At 47.1% G+C, this 26,764-nt stretch overlaps 1 protein-coding gene across 3 annotated transcripts in view; it reads right to left on the reverse strand.

Annotated features, from left to right (window-relative positions):
* Positions 1 to 4,083: 4,083 nt before the first annotated feature.
* The window catches only part of fgf13b (fibroblast growth factor 13b), a 28,919-nt gene continuing 6,238 nt past the window's right edge, over positions 4,084 to 26,764 (reverse strand). The window contains exons 1-5 of one of the 3 annotated variants that reach the window (XM_056441245.1): positions 22,376 to 22,703; positions 15,343 to 15,453; positions 9,625 to 9,728; positions 8,316 to 8,514; positions 4,084 to 5,403 (exon numbers count right to left, since the gene is read on the reverse strand). In XM_056441245.1, coding sequence (XP_056297220.1) covers positions 5,264 to 5,403; positions 8,316 to 8,514; positions 9,625 to 9,728; positions 15,343 to 15,453; positions 22,376 to 22,397 — 576 coding nt within the window. In that variant the 5' untranslated portion in view covers positions 22,398 to 22,703 and the 3' untranslated portion in view covers positions 4,084 to 5,263. Of the gene's footprint in view, positions 5,404 to 8,315; positions 8,515 to 9,624; positions 9,729 to 15,342; positions 15,454 to 15,977; positions 16,414 to 22,375; positions 22,704 to 26,764 lie in introns of those variants that run through there. The other 2 variants (XM_056441251.1, XM_056441238.1) reach the window with 2 other exon arrangements.

Here is a 26,764-nt window from a genome sequence, read left to right on the forward strand (position 1 = left end):
TAATTAAATGGAATGAATGGCATAATTTATGCCTGGCCTGGTGGCGCTCTTTCAGCATCTGGACAGCTCCTCAAACTTTGATGTGATGTCAGTGTCAATGTCACTGACACACCCCCAGCTCGCGATCCCGCGTTCTTTGCACGACTTCTTTTCTAAAAAGAATTTAATTCAGAAGAAGAAAGAGGCTAGCAGCACCGAAGCAGCTACAAGTGAAGCTGCTACTACATCACCAGAAGAGCCGCCTGAAGACGTGGATAATGCTAGCAACGTTAACGTTAACTGCGCTAGCAACGTTCCCCTGGCTAGCTCTAGCTCAAGCTCACCTTTCCCAGATATATGGACGGAGGAGATGTGGCGGAGGAAACAAGACGCATACCCATGGATAGATTGCAAAGCTGGAAAACTGGGCTGCAAAGTGTGTACATCAATTTCGGATTTATCCGTTTTCAAAACACAAGGATCAAGATTGGCGGATGAATGGCGTTCCTACACTGTCACTTACAGTGGAAAAGACAAGAGCGGAATGTTAACGTCCCTCAGAAAAAAAATCATCAAACATAAAGAATCAAATGGACACACCACTGCGCAGCGGATTCAAGAGAACGCCAAAAAGGAGACACTTGAGAAGGTCTGTGACAACATGAATGCATCAAAGCTGAAAGCTACATGTGCTGTATTCCGGTCTGCTTATTACTTGGCACAGAACGACAGACCATTTTTGGACAACTATGGTTTACTGGAGTTGCAACACAAAAATGGGGTTGACATAGGCATCGGTTTGCACTCCAGGTACAGTGCATCACAGATAGTGGACCATATAAGTTCAGAGATGCGTAAAAAAGCATGCCAAAGAATCCAAGCTATCGAAGGTAAAGTTTCGATTCTTATAGATGAGTCAACGAGTCTGGGTGCAAAACGACCTTGATTGTCTACCTCAAATGTGAAACGGACAAGAGCTGTGAACCACATTTTATGTTTCTGGATTTGATCGAACTTCCAGACCAGAGAGCCGACACAATCATGCAGCACTTGCTGAAATGCCTCCAAGGACATGGCTTCGATGACGCTTACTTGAAGAAGCATTTAATTTCATTTGCAAGTGATGGAGCGAGCGTGATGTTGGGACAGAAAGCAGGTGTAGCCAAACAGCTTTCGGAACTGTACCCCAATATAATCACCTGGCATTGCCTGAACCATCGTTTGGTGTCTGACGTGAGTGGTGTGAATCATTTCCAGGCATTTATGGACAAGTTATACACTTTGTACAGCAGATCACCCCTAAACCAGAGAGAGCTGGCTGAGTGTGCTGCTGATTTGCATAAACAAATAGGAAAAATAGGCCGTGTGTTGAGCACGAGATGAGTGGCCAGCTCCTATCGCACAGTATCCGCTGTTTGGAATAACTTCGAGTCACTATGTGCACACTTTAGCTTTGCGAAGACAGATGAGAAACGATCAGCAAACGATCGAAAGCTGTATGAAGGTCTGTTAAAGCGGCTGACTTCAAAGCAGTTCCTTTTAGATTTAGCGCTCATGTGTGATACACTGAATGAGTTAGCCCTGTTGTCAGAATGTTTGCAAAAGCGCACGACATCAGTAGCCTACGCCGACAAACTGATCCACCGGAGCATTCGTTTTATCAATGGACTGGGGGAGCGACCTGGGACCAAGGTCCTTGCAGCTGAAAATGCCATATCAGAAGGCAGACTGGGCACAGTTGTGCTCACAGACAACTCCAAAATCGTCACCATCAATCGTCAACAATTTCTCCGGAGTCTAAGCAACAACCTTAGCCATAGAATGTTCACTACTGCATCATCTCGTGGAGCAGCCTCGCAGGCCCAGTCGGACACAGACTATGTTCACTTGCTCGCTCAACTGAAAGTCCTGGAACGCGACAACTGGCCACCAGCTCAGACCATGCCGCCTGGCTACGGAGAGGTGCAAGTGAGTGAACTGTGCCAACGATTCAGGCTGCCGACTGTAAGTGCAATAAATGCATTCCGAGACTTTGTGGAGAGCACTGTAGACGATGCTACACCTGCCGAGCTCAGGCCCTTGATGAACTGCACTAGACTGATACCATGCAGCACGGCAGAATGTGAAAGGGGATTCAGCCAGATGAATCTGATCATCACCCCAACGCGCAACAGGTTGCTGGTTGAACGGGTATCCACCTTGATGTTCATAAAGCTACATGGTCCACCTCTGACCCAGTGGGATCCGACAGGATATGTAACAACTTGGCTGAGACGACATCGCTCAGCTGAAGACAAGAGGTCACGACAGGCTGCAGCCGAATCTGGCAAGGATCCAGACCCACTGTGGCGTTTCCTCTGAATGATTTCAACGGTGAGTAACACAGATTTTTTGCAGCAACTAAAGTAGGACTAGGCATACCGGTGGTTTCTGTAGACCTGTCTGCCCGTTTTGTGATTGCACTGCACGCGTGCGCACTTATGTGGCATTGTTTGGGATGACCTAATTAAAATAGCGTCCCCCCAGTAAAAAAATCCCCACTACACCACTGGTTAGTAAGAAGCTATTACAAGTGTTGTTTTTTCTTGCGTTTACTCTTTTCACCCTCTGCAATTACTCATACAAGATTGATCTTTGTAAAACTGGAACAGACAAAACAAAGAGAAACATACCACATAAAACAATGTGGCACATGGATAGCACGACACCGAGAGCTATTGTTAGCATAGTTTAGCTGCTCTGTTCTAGCTGTGAATTATTGTGACATTTAGAAAATGAATTAATAAATTCAACATACTATCGAAATTGTCTAAATGGCATTTATAAAACAGATCTCTCTCTCTCTCTCTATCTATCTATCTCTATTTCTCCCTCTCTCTCTCTCTCTCTCTCTCAAACATGACGTCAGTAAACAGCTGGACTAGGCTTTGAAATCACGGATTTCGGGAATTTGTGTTTATTTTTTTTAGGAAACGTCGGACCAGTTGAGACGTAATATTTTCAGTTGTGGTTAATTTATCACCAAACAACGTCAGGGGACAAACACCGTCATGACTCATGACCTGTTGGTCTGATGCTGCGGGTCAGAGGAGAAGGAGGTGCAGCCGTTTGGTGGCGCGAGGAGACCTGCGCGGAGGAGGAAGTGGAGGAGGGAGGGAGGGAGGGAGGGAGGGGCGCGGCGGAGGGGCTCGTGAGCGCCGCGGAGCATGTCGGGGCGAAATTCTCACAAGAACTCCAATAAATGCCCCGACAGATATCCAAACACATTTGGGAGGACTTGATGACAGAGACTATTTTTATTCTTAAATACTTATTAATGAAGAAAAAAAGTGGGCTCCAGCAAAAAGGGCACTTTTCTCATCCAGGGCAAAAGGGCTGGTGCTTGAGCACCACTAGGGGTCTATCTGTGCACGTGCCTGCCTGTGAGTGTCAAGCCGCGGCAGTCCGCCTCCTTCCTCCTGACAAAACGTACACGGGTCACGGACCCTCCTCGATATTCACAGAGAAACAGAGGGCGACGTGTCGGTGACGCGGGGCGGAAGGTGCAGGCAGTGTTGCCAGGTCCGCGGTTTCCCCGCGGAATTGGGCTACTTTTGAAGTGTTGCCGCGGGTTGAATTTTTTGTCCGCTGGTTCGGGTAGACCTATTTTGCATGCAAATTACATGAATATCTTGAAATAAAAATCCATATTTTAAATGAAATAATTTATTTATCCCCAAATAATACAAAACTGACTCCAGATCAGCACGTACACGCCGACACATCCGCGCACACAGGTGAGCACACTCTCAATTGATCATCTACGATATTAAATACCTCGCTGGCACTTTATATGTAGGAGCCTCTTTGAAAACACAGCTCTGTGTGAAGGTTTGTCTTTAAAAAAGAATACAATTAAACAAGTGTCTAAAATACACGCTGTCTGAAGGGATTACTCGTTCATTTAGAAGATTTAGTCTTTAGAAGAAAAAAACTTTTAATCGCGATTAATGAATTTCAAAATGTGCGATTAATTAGTTAATTTTTTTTAATCGATTGACAGCCCTAATTTCAACATAACACTGTGTAACAAGTGCAGATGGTAAATAAAATAAGACAATACTATAACGTTTTTTAAAAAGTGTTTATTTAGTGCATTTCTAGTTTGTCCACAGCAGGAACTAAAATATTAGGTTAATCTGTGCTCCCATTGGTCCAGGTGGTTCTGGCTCTGGTCCAACACCATTGGTCCATTACATGTTGTGGTGCAATACTATTGGTCCAGTCGTGTTCCAACACCCTCCCATTGGTTCACTAGTGTTCTGGTACGACACTATTGGCTCACTAGTGTTCACTTTAGGTCAGGAACACGTCAGACCAGAAATAAAAAACGGACCTTCGGCATGCTGCTACTGAGCATGTCCACAAGCTTCCATGCAACAAGAAACAAAGAGCAAGGGACAACAACAACAGAACGGAAAGGTAAACAACGGCATTGCTTGTAAGAAGAAAGCATGGAAGCATATACAGTAAACTTATCTCTTGATGCCCTCGGGAGGTTCGTCTGATATACGACGGATCTCAAAGGTCAAATCCCCCCCACCTCCTGCCCCCGGATACATGGTTGCGCACACACACTCGCTTGCCCACACACACACACACAGAGACACAAACACTCCTACTTCAAGCACGTTGTGTACTTGATCACTCACAGACACACACACACTGCAAGCACGTTGTATACTTAATCACACATACACACACACACACACACACAGGTGCACCTGCACACATATGCCAGCAAATGAGGAGTCGTCATAAGTGTACAAGGAATACGTCGTTTTAAAAATATGACTTCAGCCCATGAGCTCTGAGTAAACTTCTGGTGGCGGAGACACTTCCTCCACGGCTCCTTCACTGCAGCGACGGAGTGAACACGGGGACTCTTTGGCTCTCGGTAACAGTCTGTTTATCTGACTTTGTGACTGACTGACTCTCCATCGCCCTCCCTCCTTCTCTCTGGTCATAATACAGCAGGGAGAGTAGTCGAGGGCAGAGATCCATACGTCCTGTCCCTCTGCAGAACAGAGCAGCAGAGCCAGACATATTGATTGTCCTGGATTTATTTACATCAGTCAGTCACAGTGGGCTCCGTTAAGTGGAAGAACACGTTCCTGTCCTCCGTCAGGACGCCTCGCCTCCTCCTCGCCAGCCGGATGTGTGGGCATGTCGGCCTGAGATCTGTGTGTGTGTGTGTGTGTGTGTGTGTGCGCGCGAGTGTAATTGTGTGTGTGTGTGTGGGGGGCTAGGATAAGTCGTTGTTGCTGGGCGACTTCCCCCCGCTGTTAAGGAGGGCCGAAGCGCTGCGACTCTTGATCGGCGTGCCGCTGCCGGACCGGGAGAGTTCTGTCAGGTCGTGGAGGGAGGGCTCCCTGTACATGGCCACTGCGCACACACACACACACACACACACACACACACACACACACACACACACACACACATAGGAGACAAGAACCGTGGATTAAAGACATCGCTCATGTTTGGTATGGTCAGGCAGTAAAACAGATGAAAGGTTTACTTTATCGAAAGTCTATTTAACTTTGGTTTTAGAATAAGTTCTTCTATAAAGCCAATGGAAGAAATGCTCATCTGTAATGCAATGATCCATATCCCAATTCTAAGTAATGATGATCTCTCGTCTTAAACAATCATCAACAATTATTTTGATTTATGTATTTGTACCCACACAGAGACAATAGAAACAAACTGTAATAGTGATATATACATATTGTCTTTTAGCTACACGCGTGTATAACAGTTGTCTTGTCACCCCCCAGCAGGTACCGAGCAGCATCAGCATCCATCTGAGTCGTGTTTAAGTCCAATATTCGTCTCCTTTCAGCTCCGTTTTGCTCTCCACTTCTCTCGGAGGTAAATATCTGTCTCTTCAGCTGAAATGAGTTGCATCTCAAAGTCGATGTTTATTTTCGAGTGGGTTTCTGGCTGCATGTCAGAGATAAGGTCCGTGGTTATCACACGCGTCAGCAAGTTGGATGTCTTGTTCCGCATTGGTTAAAACACATTTCGATAAATACCCATCTTGTGAATTCTTAAGCTTTTACGTGTCTTAAAAAAAAAGGCTGTTGCGTAGAAGTGTCTAAATGAGACAACAAAGCATCTCCCGTGGAACAATAGACCGCCTCCAGCTTGGTGGTGTAACTTTTATATGTACGATACGATCCTTTTAGAGCATGTTCCTTAAAAACTGCATTTTTAACTGGAATGTAAGTCATTAGTCATGGATCTATATCTTTCTCTCTCATTCTGTTTTCTGTTCTTTGCTTTGTTTCCAGAATAATTTTACACTGTAATATCTGCTTTAATTAATTAATTTTATTCCTCACATAAATAACGTTAAATTAATGGTGGAGAAGTCAATCATTTTATTATAAAAACAAACTGGAGCTTTATTATCCGTCCAATTATCAAACTTTAGTGCTGGAAATCCATTCATCTTTGTTTCGTTTATTGAGCGAGGCTTCCCGACCATTTACGGCAACTTCATCATCGTCTTCATCATTATTATTATGGACCCGCTGCAGTTTGCTTATCGCCCAAACAGATCCACGGATGATGCTGTCTCCCAGGTACTGCACACCACACTCTCTCATCTGGACAGCCAGAGGGGGGGCTATGTGAGACTGCTGTTCATTGATTATAGTTCAGCTTTCAACACCATAGTCCCCTCCAGACTGGCCGGCAAGCTGATTGAGCTGGGACTGAACACCCCCCTGTGTGCTTGGATCCTGGACTTCCTGACCGCCAGGCCACAGGTGGTCAGGGTGGGCAGACACCTCCAAATCCCTCACCCTGAACACAGGATCCCCAGGGTTGCGTCCTCAGCCCCCTACTGTACTCCCTGTACACACATGACTGTGTGGCCAGGTTCAGCTCCAACACCATCATCAAGTTTGCGGATGACACAGTGGTGGTGGGCCTGATCTCCGACAACGACGAGAAGGCCTACCTGGAGGAAGTTGCTGATCTGTCACTCTGGTGCCAGGACAACAGCCTCATCATGAATGTCACCAAAACTAAGGAGCTGATTGTGGACTTTAGGAGGGTACAACAACAGAGGACGTACTCACCACTGGGGATTAACGGGACTACTGTGGAGAGGGTGAGCGGGTATAAATACCTGGGAGTCCACATCACCGAGGATCTGACATGGTCAACAAACACAGACACTCTGGTGAGAAAGGCAAGGCAGCGCCTCTACCACCTCAGGCAGCTGAGGAAATTTAAAGTTTCCCAGAGGATCCTTCAGTCCTTCTACTCTGGAGCTGTAGAGAGCGTCCTGACAGGAAGCATCACAGCCTGGTTTGGCAACTGCTCCGCTCAGGACAGGAAGGCTCTGCAGAGAGTAGTGCGTTCGGCTGAGCGCACTATTGAACTACACTCCCACCCTGCAGGACTTGTACACCAGGAGGTGCAGAACCAGAGCCGGCAGGATCATGAAGGATCCTCACCACCCCAACAACAGACTGTTTCAGCTGCTGCGGTCAGGCAGGCGCCTCCGTAGTCACGCTGCAAGAACAGAGAGACTGAGACGGAGTTTCTTTCCTCAGGCCATCAGGATTGTGAACTCCGACCTCACCAGGACCCCCACATAGACCCACACAACTGCCCCTCTTAGGCACACACACACACACACACACACACTTACTGTAAATATTGTGTTGTTTTTTATTTGTAAATAGTGTGTACTTGTTGCCCTTGCACATTCCTGCTGAGCATTGCCACTTTCATTTCACTGCACACCCTGTGTGTGTATGTGACAAATAAAACATCTTGAATCTTGAATCTTCATCGTAGCACACGTTTTTGTGATCGTCCCCTCAGGGTGTTTCTCTTCATCTCCTCTTCATGTCATGAATATTTATTATCACGGAGACAAATTTTCTGTTTCTACGCCATGTTTTCGCATTCTTTAAAAGAAATATAAAATTTCACTTCTTTAAATAATAATTTGTCTGATCACTTACATTTTCTGAAAATGACATGACGACTCCTCATTGAAAAATCTCAAATCCACGACGATGCTGACGTTTATCGTTTTAAGTGTAACACAACTTGTCTCTCTTTCCCTACAAAGCCCATGCAGAGTCTCTTTATGTATTCACACGTCTGAAAGTTGAATATTGGACCATGAGTGGCTTCCAAACTAGTTTTGGTGTCGCAAAATGTAGTAAATGTTACCAAGGACACTGAGTTTTCTGGTGCTTTAAAAGTATTTATAAATATGTACCGATGCTGAATAAAAGTGCCCTGAAGTTTAACTTTGCGTCCTTTACCTTTGAGCGGTTTGGGGATGAAATGTGCGGCGGCCTTGTTCTTCTTCACGTGGTTTCCCTTCATGACTCCTCCCTCCTTGTTGAGTCCCAGATACCAGGCCCGACCCGAGGCCTGCTGCCGGTACAGCATGGAGGAGTAGGTGACGTAGTAGTTCTCAAACACCGACTCCTTGAACTTACACTCGGGGGTAAATTGTTCCTGAGGGGAAAGTGGGTCAGACATTAGAACAAATCACACACAAACAGAAGACAGGAAGGTGGTGAAGGAGACACGAAAACGTGTGAAATCATTCCACCATGATGTCATCGGTGTATTCATCCACCCGATCTGAGTCGTTATCTCGGCCGGGCGACAGTCTCCGGAAATAAACTGCACCAATTTAGGACAGCTGACATTTGCACATCCTTATTCCTGCATCTCCATAGCAACCGGCTACTCCCTTGAATACCAACCGGCCCACTGAGAGAAGGATGGTACCCAAGTTGCCGGGGGGGGGGGGGGGAACGGGAAGATACAGAAAAAGGATGCTCTTTCTCTCTGACAAGCATTACTTCATTTTTTAATCAAGCCGTGTGTGTGTGTGTGTTTCATATCAGGGGAGAAGATGAAGTGATAAGAGTGTTTTATTAAGCCTCCAGGACTGGACACGATGGGCCAGATATCGAGGTGGTGTCCGTGCCTTCACGGGCGCAGCAGCATGGCTGTTACTACTTCGCCCGTTTTTTTCATTTTACACTTTGTTCGTTTTCATCTCTTCGGCTCGCAGACTTGTTTAGATTGCGGCGAGTGTGTGTTATTGTTGTTTTTGTTGTTATTGCATCAACACCACCCACTATTACCACTCACAAGCTAAAGCGAGGCACTTAGTGCACTGCGCTGCAACCAACACCGGCCTCTGAGGAACGCGATGCACACTTGGGGATGAACGTGTAAATCTCGCTGGGGGAAGGCATGAATAAAAATGGACGAAAAGTAATCTCCCTTTCAAAGAATAACCACAGGGAGATGGACAAAAGGAGGCTCGGGGAATGATGTGAAATCAATCGTGTGGAGCCACGACACCAGGAGACGGATAGAGGAGTTTCACACGCGGGATCATAAACACCCGGTGGCAGCTGACTCACACGAACGCCTCGGTGTGACGATAATGAGCCTGGTCACACAGAGCTGCTGCTTCAGTAGCCACCCTGACCCAAAGAAGAGGGTGCAGTCCCCCACAGTCTGTAATGATGATGATGGCGATGATGATGATGATGATGGTGGGGATGATGACGGCGGTGTGTGTCTGTGAGAGCGTGGTAAACCTACAGAGGTGTAGAGAAAGCCTTCGTTGTTCATTGCCAGGTAGAGTTTGGTCTGGACGCCCTGGATGGCCACCACACGAAGCCCCACTGGGATCAGGTTGAACACAGCTACACACACACACACACACACACACACACAGACAAAGTGAACAAAGGGGGAGACAGATCCTCATCAATAAGGAAGCATCTGGCCTTACGACTCCTCCATTTTGCCACGGAGAAGCTATTTGAAGGTCAGTGAGGCGTGAAGGTCGAGGAATTACAATAACGATTTGGAAGCTGGCATTAAAACGTGGAAAAAGCTTTAGAATCGTCAAAAAAAGCACGTCGCAGAGCAGGGTTTGGAAAACATGCAGCAGGGCAATGGCCAGTTTAAGTTTACAGATATTTATACTCCTATAAATTACATTTAATATTCCTACTGGAGCTACAACTGTGCATTATTTCCACGAGCAGCTGTTTTATACACACTGATTAATCATTTAGCCAATTACATATCAGAAGTTAGTGAAACGATGAACCCAAAGGTGACACCATCCAATGGCTTGTTTTGTTTGAGCAACATCCAACGTTAATTTGTAATTATATAAATAATTTCACGGCAAAAATATGTTCAGAACTTTTGTTGAATCCTTTTCCATCAATCGTTTAATCAACTAATGGATCAATTATCTGTCTCCTACTTGTGATCATGGAGAGTAAATATAATTTCATGGAATATTTTTTCGATGCAGATATTATTGTCAAAAAGTAAGAAGACCATTAACATAACCAAAGTTATATAATCAAATGTCAAAAGCCCAAATCATCCTAGCGAGGCCCAGGGATGTTTAGCTGAGTAGGCTCCTCCCCCTTCATGTCTGACAGCTCTGATTGGCCGATTTAAATGTATTTCCAGACACGGCAGATGAACAGATAATGAATCTACATTGGTAACACAATTAGTATACATTTAATAATCACATTACACATTGTGGGTGCTTGATAACGTTTGTTTTCATATTATCTGCGGTTGTTGTTTTCTCCATTCGTGTGCAATCAGGCACAAGCTCAGCGTAATTAATGTTTACCCACATCTCCGGAGCGGGGACGTAATTACCCCGGGATGTTTGACGAGCCAGGCCCTCGTATATAATTACCACCATGTTCTTTATAATGACTGCGGTTTTATGGAGAAATGGATTACATGGATTATCCATTTCAACGCGGTCAGGGACGACTGACTTCACGCCGGTGGGCGTTGACATGATGCACACACACCTTGTGATCATCCAATTAAAGAACCTTTAATGGCCTTTGTGGCTGTGTCTTTCTCTCCTGTGTCCACACAACAGTTGGTGGCCTGGGAAGTAGCAGAGATTAATGAATTAATGCCGGACGCCCCCGACGAGGAGGTGAGCGATTACCGTCTGGACCGCGAGGGCAGAATTCAATTAGCTGTCTCGAGCACACACTGCAGCCCGTGTGCGTCCGCGTGAGGGAGGAAGAGGAAGAGGAAGAGGAAGTGTGTTCTCCAGATCACTTTGAGTATCTTTTGCAACGTGCGTGATGCAGCGAGTTAATCCACTTCTTTAACCGGTAAACATTCAGCAGGTTGATACCGTCTGACGGGAGGAGCCGCCGCCCGATTCCCAATTGAATGAACTTGTGTTGCTGAGTGACTTCAACACAATGGACTTTATCTTTAAATTGGATTTAGACCGTATGGTTTTGGATGATGACACCAAAATGGAGATTAGGGGAATTGAGTTTTCGATATGTTGTTATTGTTTTTTTTGTATTTTGAAGTATAGGCTAATATAAAAAAATCAAGATTTTTTTTCAAAGCGTGGTTTCAGCGGCTTCTATTTCCTTTACTTTATCAGCACAGCAAATGGAGGTGTTACGACTATATTTGTTTCAGCCTTCAGTTCATTCTCTAAGTATCCTTGTAACTGAAGTTCTCTGAAGCAAATCATAGAGCTGAAACGGTGAATTGCTGAATTGATGAATTGATTAGTCGAACGACAGAAAGTGAATCTGCAATCCTTGTAATAATAGTAGCAGATCAATTAGTTTCTCGGTGCGTTGGTGCGCGATGTTTTTTGTTGTTTTCGTCTCAAATACTGTTTTCTGCTGTGATTCCCGGAGCTCTTTCACCAGAGAAGAGCTCATGAACATCAGGGGAACAACTCCAGCGGATTTATTTCCAACGTTTTTAACTTCTGTGGAGTTACTGGACATTTTTGTAAAAGGTGTGCTCACCTTCGCCCACGCGGTGAGACGCCGCCGGAGAGGGAAACGTTCAGGGGCGCTTGTACGGCTACGGAAACGGGGATCTCGTACAGCGCTGCCGGGCATATTTCTCTCAAATGTCCGCTCACTGTGCAACAAACTGGACGAACTCCAGCTGCTGGTGGGGAGAGACAGAGACTTCTCCTCATCCTCCGTCCTGTGCTTTACGGAATCATGGCTAAGTGGATCGATACCAGATTCTGCGCTCCAGCTCGCTGGCTTCCAGCTGTTCCGAGCGGACCGGGTCACGGAGCTCTCCGGAAAAACAAAGGGTGGAGGAATCTGCTTTTACCTCAACAACGGCTGGTGCAACGACGTAACGGTGATTCTACAGCACTGTTCGCGGACCTGGAATCTTTATCATTCACTGCAAACCCTTCTACTCCCCACGTGAGTTCGCTTCATTCATCCTGGCCGGAGTTTACATGCCGCAGGGGAACGTGCACGAGGCACAGCGGACCCTCGCCGAACAGATACGGTGTGTGGAGCGGACCTTCCCGGACTCTTTAGTTATTGTACTCGGGATTTTAACAAAGGAAACCTCAGCCACGAACTCCTAAATATAGACAGTTAATTAAATGCCCTACCAGAGAGAAGAGCATTCTGGACCACTGCTACACAACAATCAGCAGGGCCTATCACGCCGTTCCTCGAGCTGCACTGGGAAACTCTGACCACGTCATGGTTCATCTGATTCCCTCATACAGGCAGAGACTAAAGCTCTGCAAACCTGTGGTGAGGAAGTTCAAGAAGTGGACCAGTGAGGCTCTGGAGGATCTACGGGCGTGCTTGGACTGTACTGACTGGGATGTCTTCAGGACTGCTACCAACAGCCTGGATGAGTACACAGAGGCTGTAACTTCCTACATCAGCTTCTGTGAGGACAGCTGTATTCCATCCAGCTCCAGAGTGAGTTATAACAACGACAAACCCTGGTTCACAGCGGAGCTCAGGAAGCTAAGACTGCAGAAGGACCAGGCATTCAGGAGTGGGGACAAGGACCTGTACACAGAGTCAAAATACAGGTTTAGCAAGGCGGTGAGAGATGCTAGACGACTGTACTCTGAGAAACTGCAACAGCAGCTCTCAGCAAACGACTCTGCTTCTGTCTGGAGAGGGCTCAGGCAGATCACCAACTACAAGCCCAAATCACCCCACTCCATGAACAATGTGCTTCTGGCAGACGAGCTCAATGAGTTCTACTGCCGCTTTGAAAGACAATGGAGCAGTCCTGAGACCAGCCCCATCAACAAGCCACAGACCATCAGCCCACCCTCCCCCAGCCCATCAGGGCTCACACCTCTGGAGCACCCTCCATCAACTCAGCGACGACCCTCGTCATCCTGGAGAGAGCTGTCAACAGGCTGTTCAAAAAGCAGAACCCCCGCAAAGCAGCGGGCCCGGACTCCGTCTCCCCCTCCACCCTGAAGCACTGTGCTGACCAGCTGTCTCCGGTGTTCACCGACATCTTCAACACCTCCTGGAGACATGCCACGTTCCAGCCTGCTTCAAGGCCTCCACCATCATCCCGTCCCCAAAAACCCAAGATCACAGGACTCAATGACTACAGGCCCGTCGCCTGACCTCTGTGGTCATGAAGTCCTTTGAACGCTTGGTCCTGTCACACCTCAAGACCATCACCGACCCACTCCTGGACCCCTGCAGTTCGCCTACAGAGCCAACAGGTCTGCAGACGACACAGTCAACATGGCCCTTCACTACATCCTCCAGCATCTGGACTCCCCAGGAACCTACGCCAGGATCCTGTTTGTGGACTTCAGCTCTGCTTTCAATACAATCATCCCGTCCCTGCTGCAGGACAAGCTCTCCCAGCTGCACGTGCCCGACTCCACCTGCAGGTGGATCACAGACTTCCTGACCGACAGGAAGCAGCACGTGAGGCTGGGGAAACACGTCTCAGGCTCCCGGACCACCAGCACAGGTTCCCCAAGGCTGTGTTCTTTCCCTCTGCTGTTCTCCCTGTACACCAACAGCTGCACCTCCAGTCACCAGTCCGTCAAGCTCCTAAAGTTCGCGGATGACACCACCCTCATTGGGCTCATCTCTGGTGGGGACGAGACCGCCTACAGGTGGGAGACTGACCACCTGGTGACCTGGTGCAGCCAGAACAACCTGGAGCTCAACGCTCTAAAGACAGTGGAGATGGTTGTGGATTTCAGGAGGAATGCAGCCCCACCCGCCCTCTCATCCTGTGTGACTCCCCCGTCGACGCTGTGGAGTCCGTCCGCTTCCTGGGCTCCATCATCACCCAGGACCTCAAGTGGGAGCTGAACATCGGCTCCATCACCAAGAAGGCCCAGCAGAGGATGTTCTTCCTGAGGCAGCTGAGGAAATTCAACCTGCCAGGAGAATGATGGTACAATTCTACACGGCCATCGTTGAGTCCATCATCTGCTCCTCCATCACCGTCTGGCACCCTGCAGCCACAGCCAAAGACAAGTGCAGGCTGCAGAGCATCATCCGCTCGGCCGAGAGGGTTATCGGCTGCAATCTGCCTTCCTCCAGGTCCTGTTCACTTCCAGGTCACTGAAGCGGGCCAGAAAGATTGTCGCTGACCCTCCCACCCTGGACACTCCTGTTCGAGTCCCTCCTCTCTGGGAGTAGGCTGCGTCCATCATGACAAAGACCACCCGCCACACCAAAAGTTTTTTCCCGTCGGCAGTCGGGCTCATCAATGGAACCCGGGACTGACTGACTGTCACCCCCAGGACTACCACCTCTTCTTCCACCTTCCTCTCTCCTCCTTCTTCCCGCTCCTTCCTCTTCCTCTTCCTCCCACTCCTCCTCCCTCCTCCTTCTTCTTCCCTCCTCCACACACGTCACTTTAACATGCACTTTAACTTGAGGCCTCCTCCACACATGCCACTTTATTTGCATGCACTTTAACTTAAACACACGCCACGCGTAACATACACTTTTAACTAAAACACACCACTTGAAGCACACACCCAAACACTTTCACATTATATTGTTGTCTTTCTGTCGTGTTGATTGTTGTTTGTTTGTCATGTCCAAATGTTGCACCTTCCACCAAAAAAATTCCTCGTTTGTGTAAACATTCCTGGCAATAAAACTGTTTCTGATTCTGATTCTGTGATGATGTAATGCTTTTCTTTGTCATATGTGATATTAAATGTAATACCTTTGGATTTTAAGACTGTTGGTCAGATAAAAATAAGCCTTTTGAAGATTTCGCCTTGTGCCTCTGGTGAAATCCATATTATCGTTTTTTTAAACTTTCTTTTTGGCATTTCATACCCAACACGACGCATCAGTTACTCGAAAGTTATCAACTGATTAATCCTCAAGGAAAAGAACGGTTGTAGTTGCAGCCCAAGTTGATTGTTGAAAATAGAGAGCAAATTAAGAATCATTTCAAACGTGGGTGTCTCGTATTCTTTTCCCATGAGTCCAAAGTTGGACTTACCGTAGGTGCTGTCTTCATCCTTGGTCCCATCTATGGTGCCATCGGGCTGCATCTGCAGCTGGAAGCCCTGGCTGCTGGACAGCCTGGTCACAATGCCCTTTAACTGGGGCTCTGAGGGGAGCAGAGAGAGGGGGGGGGGGGGGGGTGGCACATTAATTAACCAAATACAGCAATCACAGAGAACCTGCAGGTTTCAGGAAAAAGCTGATTATTTCTCCAATCACTGGGCCTCGAGGGCCAAATGGCGGTCCCTGACCCATGAACAATGTGGCGCACGCACCACCCCCCCCCCCCCCACCCCCCTTCTCCAAAATAGACAGATCCAGCACATGATAACAGGAGTTTAGTTCAACAACGACACTTTGCCGCGGGACAACTCAAAGTTATTCACATGTTGATGTTTGTGGTGTCACACAACATGTTGACATGATCCAGACCAATGAGACGAGATGAGGAACATGAAGTGATGAAGGACCAGCCTCAGTGATGAGAGCAAATGATGATGACATTGATGATGATGATGATGATGATGATGATTATGTTGATGATGATGATGATGAAATTGATGATGATGATGATGATGATGATGATGGTGCTTGAGGTGGTGGTGGTGGGTTCCCCATGCACTCTCAGACCTGGTGGTCGCTTTCTCTTCCGTGTCTTCCTCGATCCAAACAATTTGACGCGCGAGAAGACGTTCAGCTTGCTCGGCTTCTCGTTGGTGCCCTTGGTGTTGATCGGGCTGCTGCTGCCGCGGCAGGCGTTCGCCTTCTCCCGCGCCTGTCGCTTCTGGCGGATCAGGGAGCTCGCGATAGCCGCTGCCCGGGACATGTTCCCCCGATGGCTGCGCGTGCCGCGTGCGAAGGATGGCGGAGTGGGTTCGCGCGAATGAGGTGGTGGTGGTGGTGTCGGTGGGGTGTGTAGGGTGCGGGGAGGTTGTCTCCACCACTCACGGCTCAGTTCGCATCGCGAACCGGCCGCTGCAGTCTCGTGATTTTAAGAAGCGTCCATAATCCTCCATCGGTGCGTCCGGGCGCTTCATGGCAGTCCGGCAAAACAATTCCAAGAATGTGCCGGTGAGTGAACGGTGATGACGCCGCCTCACGTCCCCCGGTGGGTCCGAGTGACCCCCCCCGCCCCCGCACCTCCCCTCAGGTGATCCTCCTGCTGTCCCGAGAGAGCGTGGAAGAGGACGAGGGGGGGTGCGTGGGCATCCAGTCCTGGGTCCGAGTGGCGAATCAACAGCTCCTAAACTGCTGCGGGGTCGTTGTTAATGACCACTGCAGCTTCTTCTTCTTCCTCCTCTGCTGCTGCTCCTCTTCGTCGCGGTCCCGTGATGGAAATGCAGCAACTGAAATGTTTTTTCAATGAAACGTCTCCGAGGGAAAAGAGATCATGATGCATGCAGCCGTGCCGTTCATAAAACTGCTGCAGCCCTGCCCTCCCCGTGGAAGAAGGACGAGGAGGAGGAGGAAGAGGAGGAGTGAGTGTGTGTGTGTGTGTTGTATGTGCGTGTGCGTGTCCGTTTGCGTGAAGGGGTCCGAGGGGTGAGATGAGGGGCAGCTCTACCTCATAGGGCACCTGTGGCATGATATTTACATGTTATCCTGCACACTGGTGTGTGTGTGTGTGATAGCCAGGGAGATGGAGGGAGCAATAAAGGAGGAGTAAGAAAAAAAATTACCAGGGAAATAAAAGGGAGAGAGCAGACGGCAGGTGAATTGATGGGACGAGGACTAATGGGGAAAAAAAGGTGGGGGGCGTTGGGGAGAACAGGGGAGAACATTTGGTATCGACTGTAAGTTTGAGAGAGGGAGAAGTAAACAACCTACACACGAATTGGTGGAAAAAGAGATCGATGAATGAAAGAGAGGAGAATAAAGGAAAAGAGGCAAAGGGGGAGTGATGTACAATATTGAGTGTGGGAGGCTGGAGGAAGAAGAGAGGACATTTTACATCGGCGACACGAGGAGGCACGATATGAGGAGTAAAGACAGAGGAGTGCAAGTGAAGGGACACGAACTGGAAGGTTGAGCGAGACCTGTGAGCGCGGCGTGCACGGACCGCGGGGGGGGGGAGGAGGGGCTCTGCTCGTATTTTGGTGCAGAGGTCCACCGCCGCTGAGAGGCTGCAGCGAGCACGGAGGAGGTGAGGAACGAAGACGCTCCAGTCCGGATGAGCCTCGTCTTTCTCTGTATGTCTTGTGTGCATTTGCACCAGTGCACACACACACACACACACACACACACGTGTGCAGCAGCAAACAGACAATGCATGTCGACTGGCCTCCGCGAGAGAGCCGATGCACAGCTGTCAGCGAGAGACATGCGATGGCGCGTGGCAACTGCAACATCCCGACTGGTCTGGAGGGAGGCGAGGTTGCAGACAAAGACCCGACTGACTCACAGTTGAGGTCGACCTGTGGCACCTGGCGCCGAGCAGCGGGGCAGAGCCAACGCACGCTGTTCGCCAGAAGAAGACAAATCGATGGCTGGAAAGTAAGAGGATGCGAGGAGCAGTAAATTGCAGGAGTGAAGTGGACGTCTCAGTCGCCCCCTGTGAGAATAAGCGAGTGTCTGAAGGAGTAAGTGATGGACTGTGGAAACTGGGGTCAGGACCTGGGCACTGGAGTGGAGTCCTTGACTGGAGGAGTTCAACTTACACCAATTTCCTTCTGGTAAGACCTCTGTAAATGTACATATAGTTTAGGTTGTATCACTCTATAAAAGAGACGACGCTTCAGCCAAGAAAGATGTCATAACCCATCTGTGATTGTATGAAAGCAAACCCGAAGAACCACTGTAATGAAGTGACTGAAAGCTACGCCTTCATCTGGCATTCATGAGCTCCTTTGCTTTTAAAACCACACCACGTGTCTCTAAAAGCAAAAGCGGCCAAGAGCAGAGGTAACACAACGTAACAACACAAGCTGCTCGCGTATTAATAACCTCCGAGGAACATAATGACGGCATGTTCTCACGCTTCAGCCTTAGAGCAGCACTATAACACATTTGGAATGTCACAAAAGAGAATCGATAAGCAAATCAAGTCAACTTGGCAGTAGGGGCGAGATCCCCCTAGCGACGCTGGCACTCAGTGGCACTTGCCAGCAGGTGCCGCAGCTACTCAGTGGCACTTGCCGGCACTTGCCAGCAGTTGCCAGCAGATGCCACTACTAGTTAAAAAGTGCCACTACTAGTTAAAAAGTGCCACTACTAGTCAAAAAGTGCCAGCAGACGGAGGGTCGGCCGCAGTGACGAGTCTGCGACGATTTAGTGACAAGCTCCACTGAAGTGCCCGGACAGCGGAAGAAATCACTTTCATGATCACAGAATGGAGGAGCTGCGGTTTAGCTAGATAGATAGATAGCTAAAATAGCTAGATACACAGATGGATGTGTGTGTATATATATATATAAAAAAGACACTAATTAATATATATATATATATATTAATTAGTGTCTTTTTGTAGACACTACTGACAATATGCAATAAGATAGTGCTGTACATTACTGCTGTACTATATTTAATATTGTTTTGCTACTACTACGTTTCACTTCGTAATCTATTACACTTATATACCATGATATTGTAACGTCTCGGACGTTATGGCACTGATGACACGGAGGCGGACGCGTTATTAATCCTCCCTTTATTGGGCATCCACCAACACATACAGCGTGTTCCTCTCAGCTTAGCAGGTCGAAAGTCAACAACAACGGTTCCCGTCAACCACCCTTAACTCCCGTTTTCCGACAGGTTAACCCCGCCTCCCCTCTACTCCGCCAATCACAGGCACGCCCCCTCGACCAGCACGCACGGTGCCACACTTTGATTGACAGCCACTTCACAGGGTCGCTACAATATATTACGAAGTGAAACGTAGTAGAAGCAAAACAATATTAAATATAGTACAGCAGTAATGTACAGCACTATCGCATATTGTAAGTAAGTGTCTACAAAAAGACACTAATTATATATATATATATATATATATATATCCATCTGTGTATCTAGCTATTTTAGCTATCTATCTATCTATCTATCAATCTAGCTAAACCGCAGCTCCTCCATTCTGTGATCATGAAAGTGATTTCTTCCGCTGTCCGGGCACTTCAGTGGAGCTTGTCACTAAATCGTCGCAGACTCGTCACTGCGGCCGAGCTCCGTCTGCTGGCACTTTTTGACTAGTAGTGGCACTTTTTAACTAGTAGTGGCACTTTTTAACTAGTAGTGGCACTTTTTGACTAGTAGTGGCAACTGCTGGCAACTGCTGGCAAGTGCCGGCAAGTGTCACTGAGTGCCAGTGCTTACACTTTAGACTAACAGTGGCATCTCCTCAAAGTAGAATTTCATGGCGGTATAACAGTATGACATGGTAAAACAATAAATTATATATATATATATCTTTTTTTTAAATTATTATTTAAGAAAGGCGGGTACATTATACATTTTGTAGCGACCCTGTGAAGTGGCTGTCAATCACAGTGTGGCACCGTGCATGCTGGTCGAGGGGACGTGCCTGTGATTGGCGGAGTAGAGGGAGGCGGGGTTAACCTGTCGGAAAACGGAAGTTAAGGGTGGTTGACGGGAACCGTTGTTGTTGACGTTCGAGCTGCTAAACTGAGAGGAGCACGCTGTCTGTGTTGGTGGATGCCCAATAAAGGGAGGATTAATAACGTCGTCCCGTCTCCGTGTCATCAGTGCCATAACGTCCGAGACGTTACAATATCATGGTATATAAGTATAATAGGTTACGAAGTGAAACGTAGTAGTAGCAAAACAATATTAAATACAGTACAGCAGTAATGTACAGCACTATCTTATCGCATATTGTAAGTGTCTACAAAAAGACAATATATATATATATATATATATATATATATATATATATATCCATCTGTGTATCTAGCTATTTTAGCTATCTATCTATCTATCTAGCTAAACCGCAGCTCCTCCATTCTGTGATCATGAAAGTGATTTATTCCGCTGTCCGGGCACTTCAGTGAAGCTTGTCACTGAGTCGTCGCAGACTCGTCAATGCGCAGACATGCCTCAGACGCGCCTGGCCGACCCTCCGTCCGCTGGCACTTTTTGACTAGTAGTGGCACTTTTTGACTAGCTGTGGCACCTTTTAACTAGTCGTGGCACTTTTTGACTAGCTGCGGCATCTACTGGCAACTGCTGGCAAGTGTCACTGAGTGCCAGTGCTTAAACTTTAGACTAACAGTGGCATCTCCTCAAAGGAGAATTTCATGGAGGTATAACAGTATGACATGGTAAAAACATTAATTATATATTTTTTATTATTAAAGAAAGGCGGGTACATTATAGATATCATGGTATATAAGTGTTATATATTACGAAGTGAAACGTAGTAGCAGCAAAACAATATTCAATATAGTACAGCAGTATTGTACAGCAATATCGTATTGCATATTGTAAGTTATTCTAAAAAAATACATTATCTATGCAAGTCTGTGGCACTTGCCACAGACTTGCCACTGAGGTGCCACTGAGGTGCCACTGAGGTGCCACTGAGGTGCCAGTGAGTTGTCGCTGAGTACTGGCACCGAGCGGCACTTGCCACTGAGGTGCCACTGAGGTGCCAGTGAGTTGTCGCTGAGTACTGGCACCGAGCGGCACTTGCCACTGAGGTGCCACTGAGGTGCCAGTGAGTTGCCAGTGAGTTGCCAGTGAGTTGTCGGTGCCAGTGATTGCACTCGCCCTCTCTCCAACTTGGATCTGTACGGGATCTGAAAGATACATTTGAGCTGATCAAGTTTTTTGTATGATTTAAACGCGTCAACATCTGGTTTGGTTGGAGCTCTGCTCTCTTATAGAATGTGAAGAGGGAGTTAACCCCGACAGACAACTTTACAGTGACTATCCAGAAAGAGCCGTTGTGTGATTCTTTATTTAACCATAAATGTCAGTTAGAGTAAGATCATAAACCCGGCCGCATGCCGCAGGATTCACAACTGAGATAAACACCTTGGAACAATCCGCCGAGGCCATCACCGACCGCAGGATGGTTCACGTTGGACCCGTCGAAGCTCTGTGAAGTAGACGTGCTGTCCTTTTACCTGAATTCTTTTTTGAGACGTTTCTTCGTGTGATCTCATTTCGTGGAGTAGATGATGTTAGAAGCCGCCCTGCAGGCTGACATGGATTGTGACAGCAACAGGATTCACGCTAAGAGCCGAGACGTTTGATTCACACTCTCTTGATTTATTTAGAACTCCGCCGCCGACACTCCTGTCAAGTTTTATGCTGATTTTAAAAGTTGGAGTTGTGGAATCCGCCCTGTGATCCGAGAACACCGACAGGCACAAGTGCTGGATCTCAATTTCTTAAATGCTTTGAAATCGTCCCCATGGGATGCAACGGATACATCGGGGTAATACTGAGAGCCTACCTTACAATGCCATACATTATGAATGGATGGAGTTGAGGGCATGAGTCTAATCAAACGGTTTTGTCCGGATTCCAGCAGGTCCCCCGAGAAGAAGGGCGCGCCCGGCACTGCGTCCAGCGCCGCGGAGAGCGCTTCAAGTCGTACCTTCCTTAAAAACACACGTCTCACTTAGTGTCTCTCAAAATGATCGACTTATTACCAACACTACCTTATAAAACCGAACAAGTTAATGTCTAAAATGCTCTCCTGGAGGTTTCTCCCCCTTTTTCCCCCGTGAAAGGTTTTTTTTCCCTTCTATTTCTTGGGAGTTTTCCCTGATCCGATGTGAGGTCCTGGGACAGATTGTAAAGCCCTCTGAGGCAAATGTGTGATATCGGGCTTAATAAAATAAACTGAATTTAATTGAATTGAAAACAATATAAGCCACATCAACAAAAGCACCGAGGCAGCGTTTTAGAAAAGTCAACTCAGCGTAACCCTGTGTATCCCCCTTTCCCCTATAATAGTATTTTCCTGCAGCGATACACGGCAGCCGAGTTATCCTCGTATACTTTTGCATCAGAATTGCTCGACTGCGTCAAATCCCGTTATTTCACACGGTTCCCCCCGGTCCTACCTGAGGTCGATCGGCGGATCATGCTGCGCCCGTGGAGCTCCAGAGCCTTGTGCTCATGGCCTTTCTCACTTCCTGTTGTGCGCTGCGCTGCGCTACGAAAAGAGGAGGAATTACCGAAGTTCTACAGCCAGAGAACTCTCCACGGGATCAGATCCATTAAGGCCGCGCGCGAGCGTGGCGTTGACGGGAGATCATTACAGGACATTAGAGGCCATTAAGCCGCTGGAAACGGGCATCAATGATTCATCTCAAGGCCCCGCTGATATGGCACAATGAGAGAGAGAGAGGCAGCAGGAGGCCCTTCCCAAATCCAAGGGTCTATCGAGGAAGTGTGCGTGTGTGTGTGTGTGTGTGTGTGTGAGAGAGAGAGAGAGAAAAGAGAGAGTAAGAGAAAGAGAGTGAGAGAGAGAGCGAGAGAGAGTGAGTGATGGGTGAGAGAGAGAGAGAGAGTGATGGGTGAGAGAGATAGAGTAAGAGAGAGAGAGAAAGAGTAATAGAAAGAGAGTGAAAGAGAGTGAGAGAGAGTGAGTGATGGGTGAGAGAGAGCGAGTGAGAGAGAGATAGAGAGAGATTTTTTTGATTTTTGAAAAACACTTTTTGCATTTTTTTAGACAAAACAAATGTCTTTAAATGAAGTGTTTAAAATCAGAGAGAGCAGGAGTAAGAGTGAGTGGGATATATATATATATATATATATATATATATATATATATATGTATTTAAGGAGGTGCTATAAACCTCTCATAGCCTCTCAGTGACAGGTGTTGGCCTTCACTCCCGGAGGCCATGCCATTTCTCCAAAAGCCTAATCATAGTATTTCTCATTACTGGTACGTGTTACACTGTCAGTGTCACACTCTATAATCCATAAGGTTATGTTGATTTGTATAACTCCATTAACCCGAAGGTTTTCAGATGCAAAAGTATCATTTAAACACCATCTCAAAACATACCTGTTCTGACATTTGGTTAAATTTCATATCTCATGGCCTGCTTTTTTATCTTTTTTGTTTATTTATTAGTTTTTTTGGTGTTTTTTTCCGGCACCATCTCTTACTGTGTATTTTACTTTGCTCTTTTAACTGTTGAAATGTTTTGGCTCCTGTTGCCAATTTGTTTTAATTGACAGCTGTGCTGCACTTTGTGAACCTCTGTCTGTGATAAGTGCTTCTGAAGTGCTTGATAAGATGGTGCGTATCACACTGGATGCTTTCATGTTGAGATAAGATGATTAAAAAAATCTTAGGGGACACAACGGGGGTGAACTGCTTGTTACGATTCTAATCACAAACAAATACCATCCAAGGATTTTTAATGGCGTTGTACTGTATTTCTCAGCAGTAGGTCGGCTGGCCGTATACCCTCAATGAATCTCACCATCACAGCACCGTAAATATAGTAACAACACAATTACACAAAGAGTCTACGCGGCCACATCACTTATCCGCCCATTACATTGTTGTGCTGTTACAGCGCTTCCTGCAGCAGCCTGTTAAAGATAGATAGATAGATAGATATATACTTTATTAATCCCCAAGGGGAAATTTGTCGAGTCAGTAGCAGCAACACACAAGAATAAAAAAACAAAACACAAAATATAAGAAGGGTTAGGGTGATCTGGCAAGAGGTGAACTGTTGTAGAGCCTCATAGCCGTCGGCAGGAATGTTCTCCTGTATCTCTCCTTGTGGCAGCGGAGCGTGAGGAGACGTCTGGAGAAAGTACTCCTCTGTCCCTGTAGGAGGTGGTGGAGAGGGTGGTCCGGGTTGTCCAATATGGACACCAGTTTCTTCAACGACCTCCTCTCCACCACCTGTTCCAGGTGCTCCAGCTGGCAGCCGATGATGGAGCCAGCCTTCCTAACCAGTTTGTTAAGACGGCTGGTGTCACCGGCTCCGATGCTGCTCCCCCAGCAGACAATGGCAAAGTGCAGCACACTGGCGACAACCGACTGGTAGAATAACTCCAGCATCTTGCTGCACACGTTGAAGGATCGAAGCACAACAGCATCCACTAAGATGATACACGGTAAGTATCACAGGTTGCAGAGTGTCCACTGCTGCATGTGCTGCAGTCCAGGAGCTGTAAAAGCCATTGAAGGCAGCAGGATGTTGATGAGGAATATGCACACTCAGCACCTTGAACTGGCTAATAGTTGAACAAGAAACATCTAAGATACATATGTAGAAGTATATGTGCTTCTCGGTCCAATTTTCCAAATCTCAGATCTTTGGGGGGAGCCACTGTGTTGTGTTTGCCCACATAATTGTATCATTATGCCGTGGCCTCCTGTGGTGAGAGAGCTGTTGGATCAAGACGATGGATCTGCTGGGTCACTGCGTGCCTGTGGTCAGATTTAGTTTCTTAAGTTGTCTCAACTGAACAGAAATACCATTCTAGCTTTGAATAAACACAACATGACTCCCAAAAATAGCTTTGTAGCCTTGGCCTGAAATACAAAACCAAAACGATACCAGCTGGACGGTTAGGAAAAGGTTCCTACGCCAACAGCCTGGGCAGCAAGCCAGCATCCAATCCCTGCAGACTGTAGGCCAGGGGTGTCCAAAGTCCGGCCCGCGGGCCAATGGCGGCCCGCGGTCAGATTTCATACGGCCCGCGACATCGGTCATATAATGTGTTATTTCTGGCCCGCCAGATCTGTCAGAATAAATAAATCATAACAACTTGAAAGACGTAATTCCTCCTCTCATGTTTCTGGCTCTGCGTGGCGTGAGCCCTTCTCCAAACCTATTTGCCATGGCGACGGCAAAAAAAAAAGGACAAAAGTTGACAGTGAGGGCCGCCGCGTTCAGGAGCGGTGGGAATTACTAGTGTTTCCCCTCCCATGAGAACAGGGTGGGGTCCGCTGACATGTTCTCTCGCGCCAGGTAACAACAGGTTGTTTTATTAACTAAACGGTCGTCTGTTATTGATCGTATCTACACAGCGGCATGTCATTTCTGTCTCTACGGGGTGGCGTTCACACTTCTCCTGGCTCTCGGTATCGCGGCGGAGCTCCGCCCCCATGCGCGCAGACAGGTGAGCGCAGACAGGTGAGCGCAGACAGGTGAGCGCAGACAGGTGAGCGCAGACAGGTGAGCGCAGACAGGTGAGCGCAGACAGGTGAGCGCAGACAGGTGAGCGCAGACAGGTGAGCGCAGACAGGTGAGCGCGCTCCAACCAGCCGGCAGAGAGGTCCAATATGTCGCGGGATAGGCAAACCGACACCTCTGCATTCCCACGGTGGTGAAGACACGTCGTCTCAGTCGCTCTCTGCTCCGGGTTCAAGAGACCAGGTGGGGCGCGAGGGGGATGCAGATTCTTTTATTTCAAGACCTTGTTTGAGAACTTCACGCATTACAAACTACACGGACATAAAACTAAGTCATTCATAAATAAAGAACGAAATGCCTGTCGCCTATTTTCGTGTAAACGTGTCGTTACGGCGTTAACCGGTTACACTGCGCATGCGCGACGGACGAGATTCTTGGCGACTTGCCAGGTGTTACCTCAGCGTTCCAGCTGTTGCCCTTCAAAACAAGAGCTCAACATTGAGCTTTATTGAGAGTGGCCGTATCAAGCCTGCGACCCCGTTTTAAAAAGAGGTGTAGTGGAAAGCCCATTTTATCACGCATAGAGTAAAACGGGATGACTCACACATATCTGCACTTGTTTTGTTTTTCAAAGGTTGCGCGTTATTGTTATTTTGAAAAGATATGCAGTGTAACTAACACTCAGTAAAACTCTTTATGCCCAAATATTTGATCTTATTTTGTTTAATTTTTCACAGGTTGCACTTTATTGATATTATCTTGAAAAGGTATTCAGTGCAAAACAGGTTGATTGCTGCCACAATCAGCTAAATGTGAAGTGTGTTGAACGGTAACATGTCATTAACAGTGAAAAACCTGTAGATGTGACAAACTACTGCTTTTCTGAAAAGATCTAGTAAAAGATGAGGGCAAAATTAATTAGTTTTTAAGTGTAATGATAACAGACCACTTTGCATTACTTATAACTCCTGTTTAAAATGTTCATTAAGCAACGTTAAGTAACTCATAGAAATGTAAGGTATTCTATATACAGCGTTTTCATTATTATCTGACTGAATGAAAGGCAGACTTGGTTATATTATATGTGGTTACATTGTCATTTAAAAAATAAAAGTAATTGTGACAGTAAAAATGAATTGTTTTCTAACAATGTATTTTCATGTAACATTTGTGGTTTAAAAAATGTCTAAAGGAACTATTGGCTCCCGGGCATCTTTACTTTATCACAATTGGCCCTCGTTGCAAAAAGTTTGGACACCCCTGCTGTAGGCTATTCACTAAAACCTCCATGAAGTTTCCCTTCAGACTTTGGAAAGCATCAGATCTCAATGATTCACT

This window comes from Pseudoliparis swirei, chromosome 3 (assembly GCF_029220125.1).
Source record: "Pseudoliparis swirei isolate HS2019 ecotype Mariana Trench chromosome 3, NWPU_hadal_v1, whole genome shotgun sequence".
In the NCBI taxonomy this organism is placed as follows: Eukaryota; Metazoa; Chordata; class Actinopteri; order Perciformes; family Liparidae; genus Pseudoliparis; species Pseudoliparis swirei.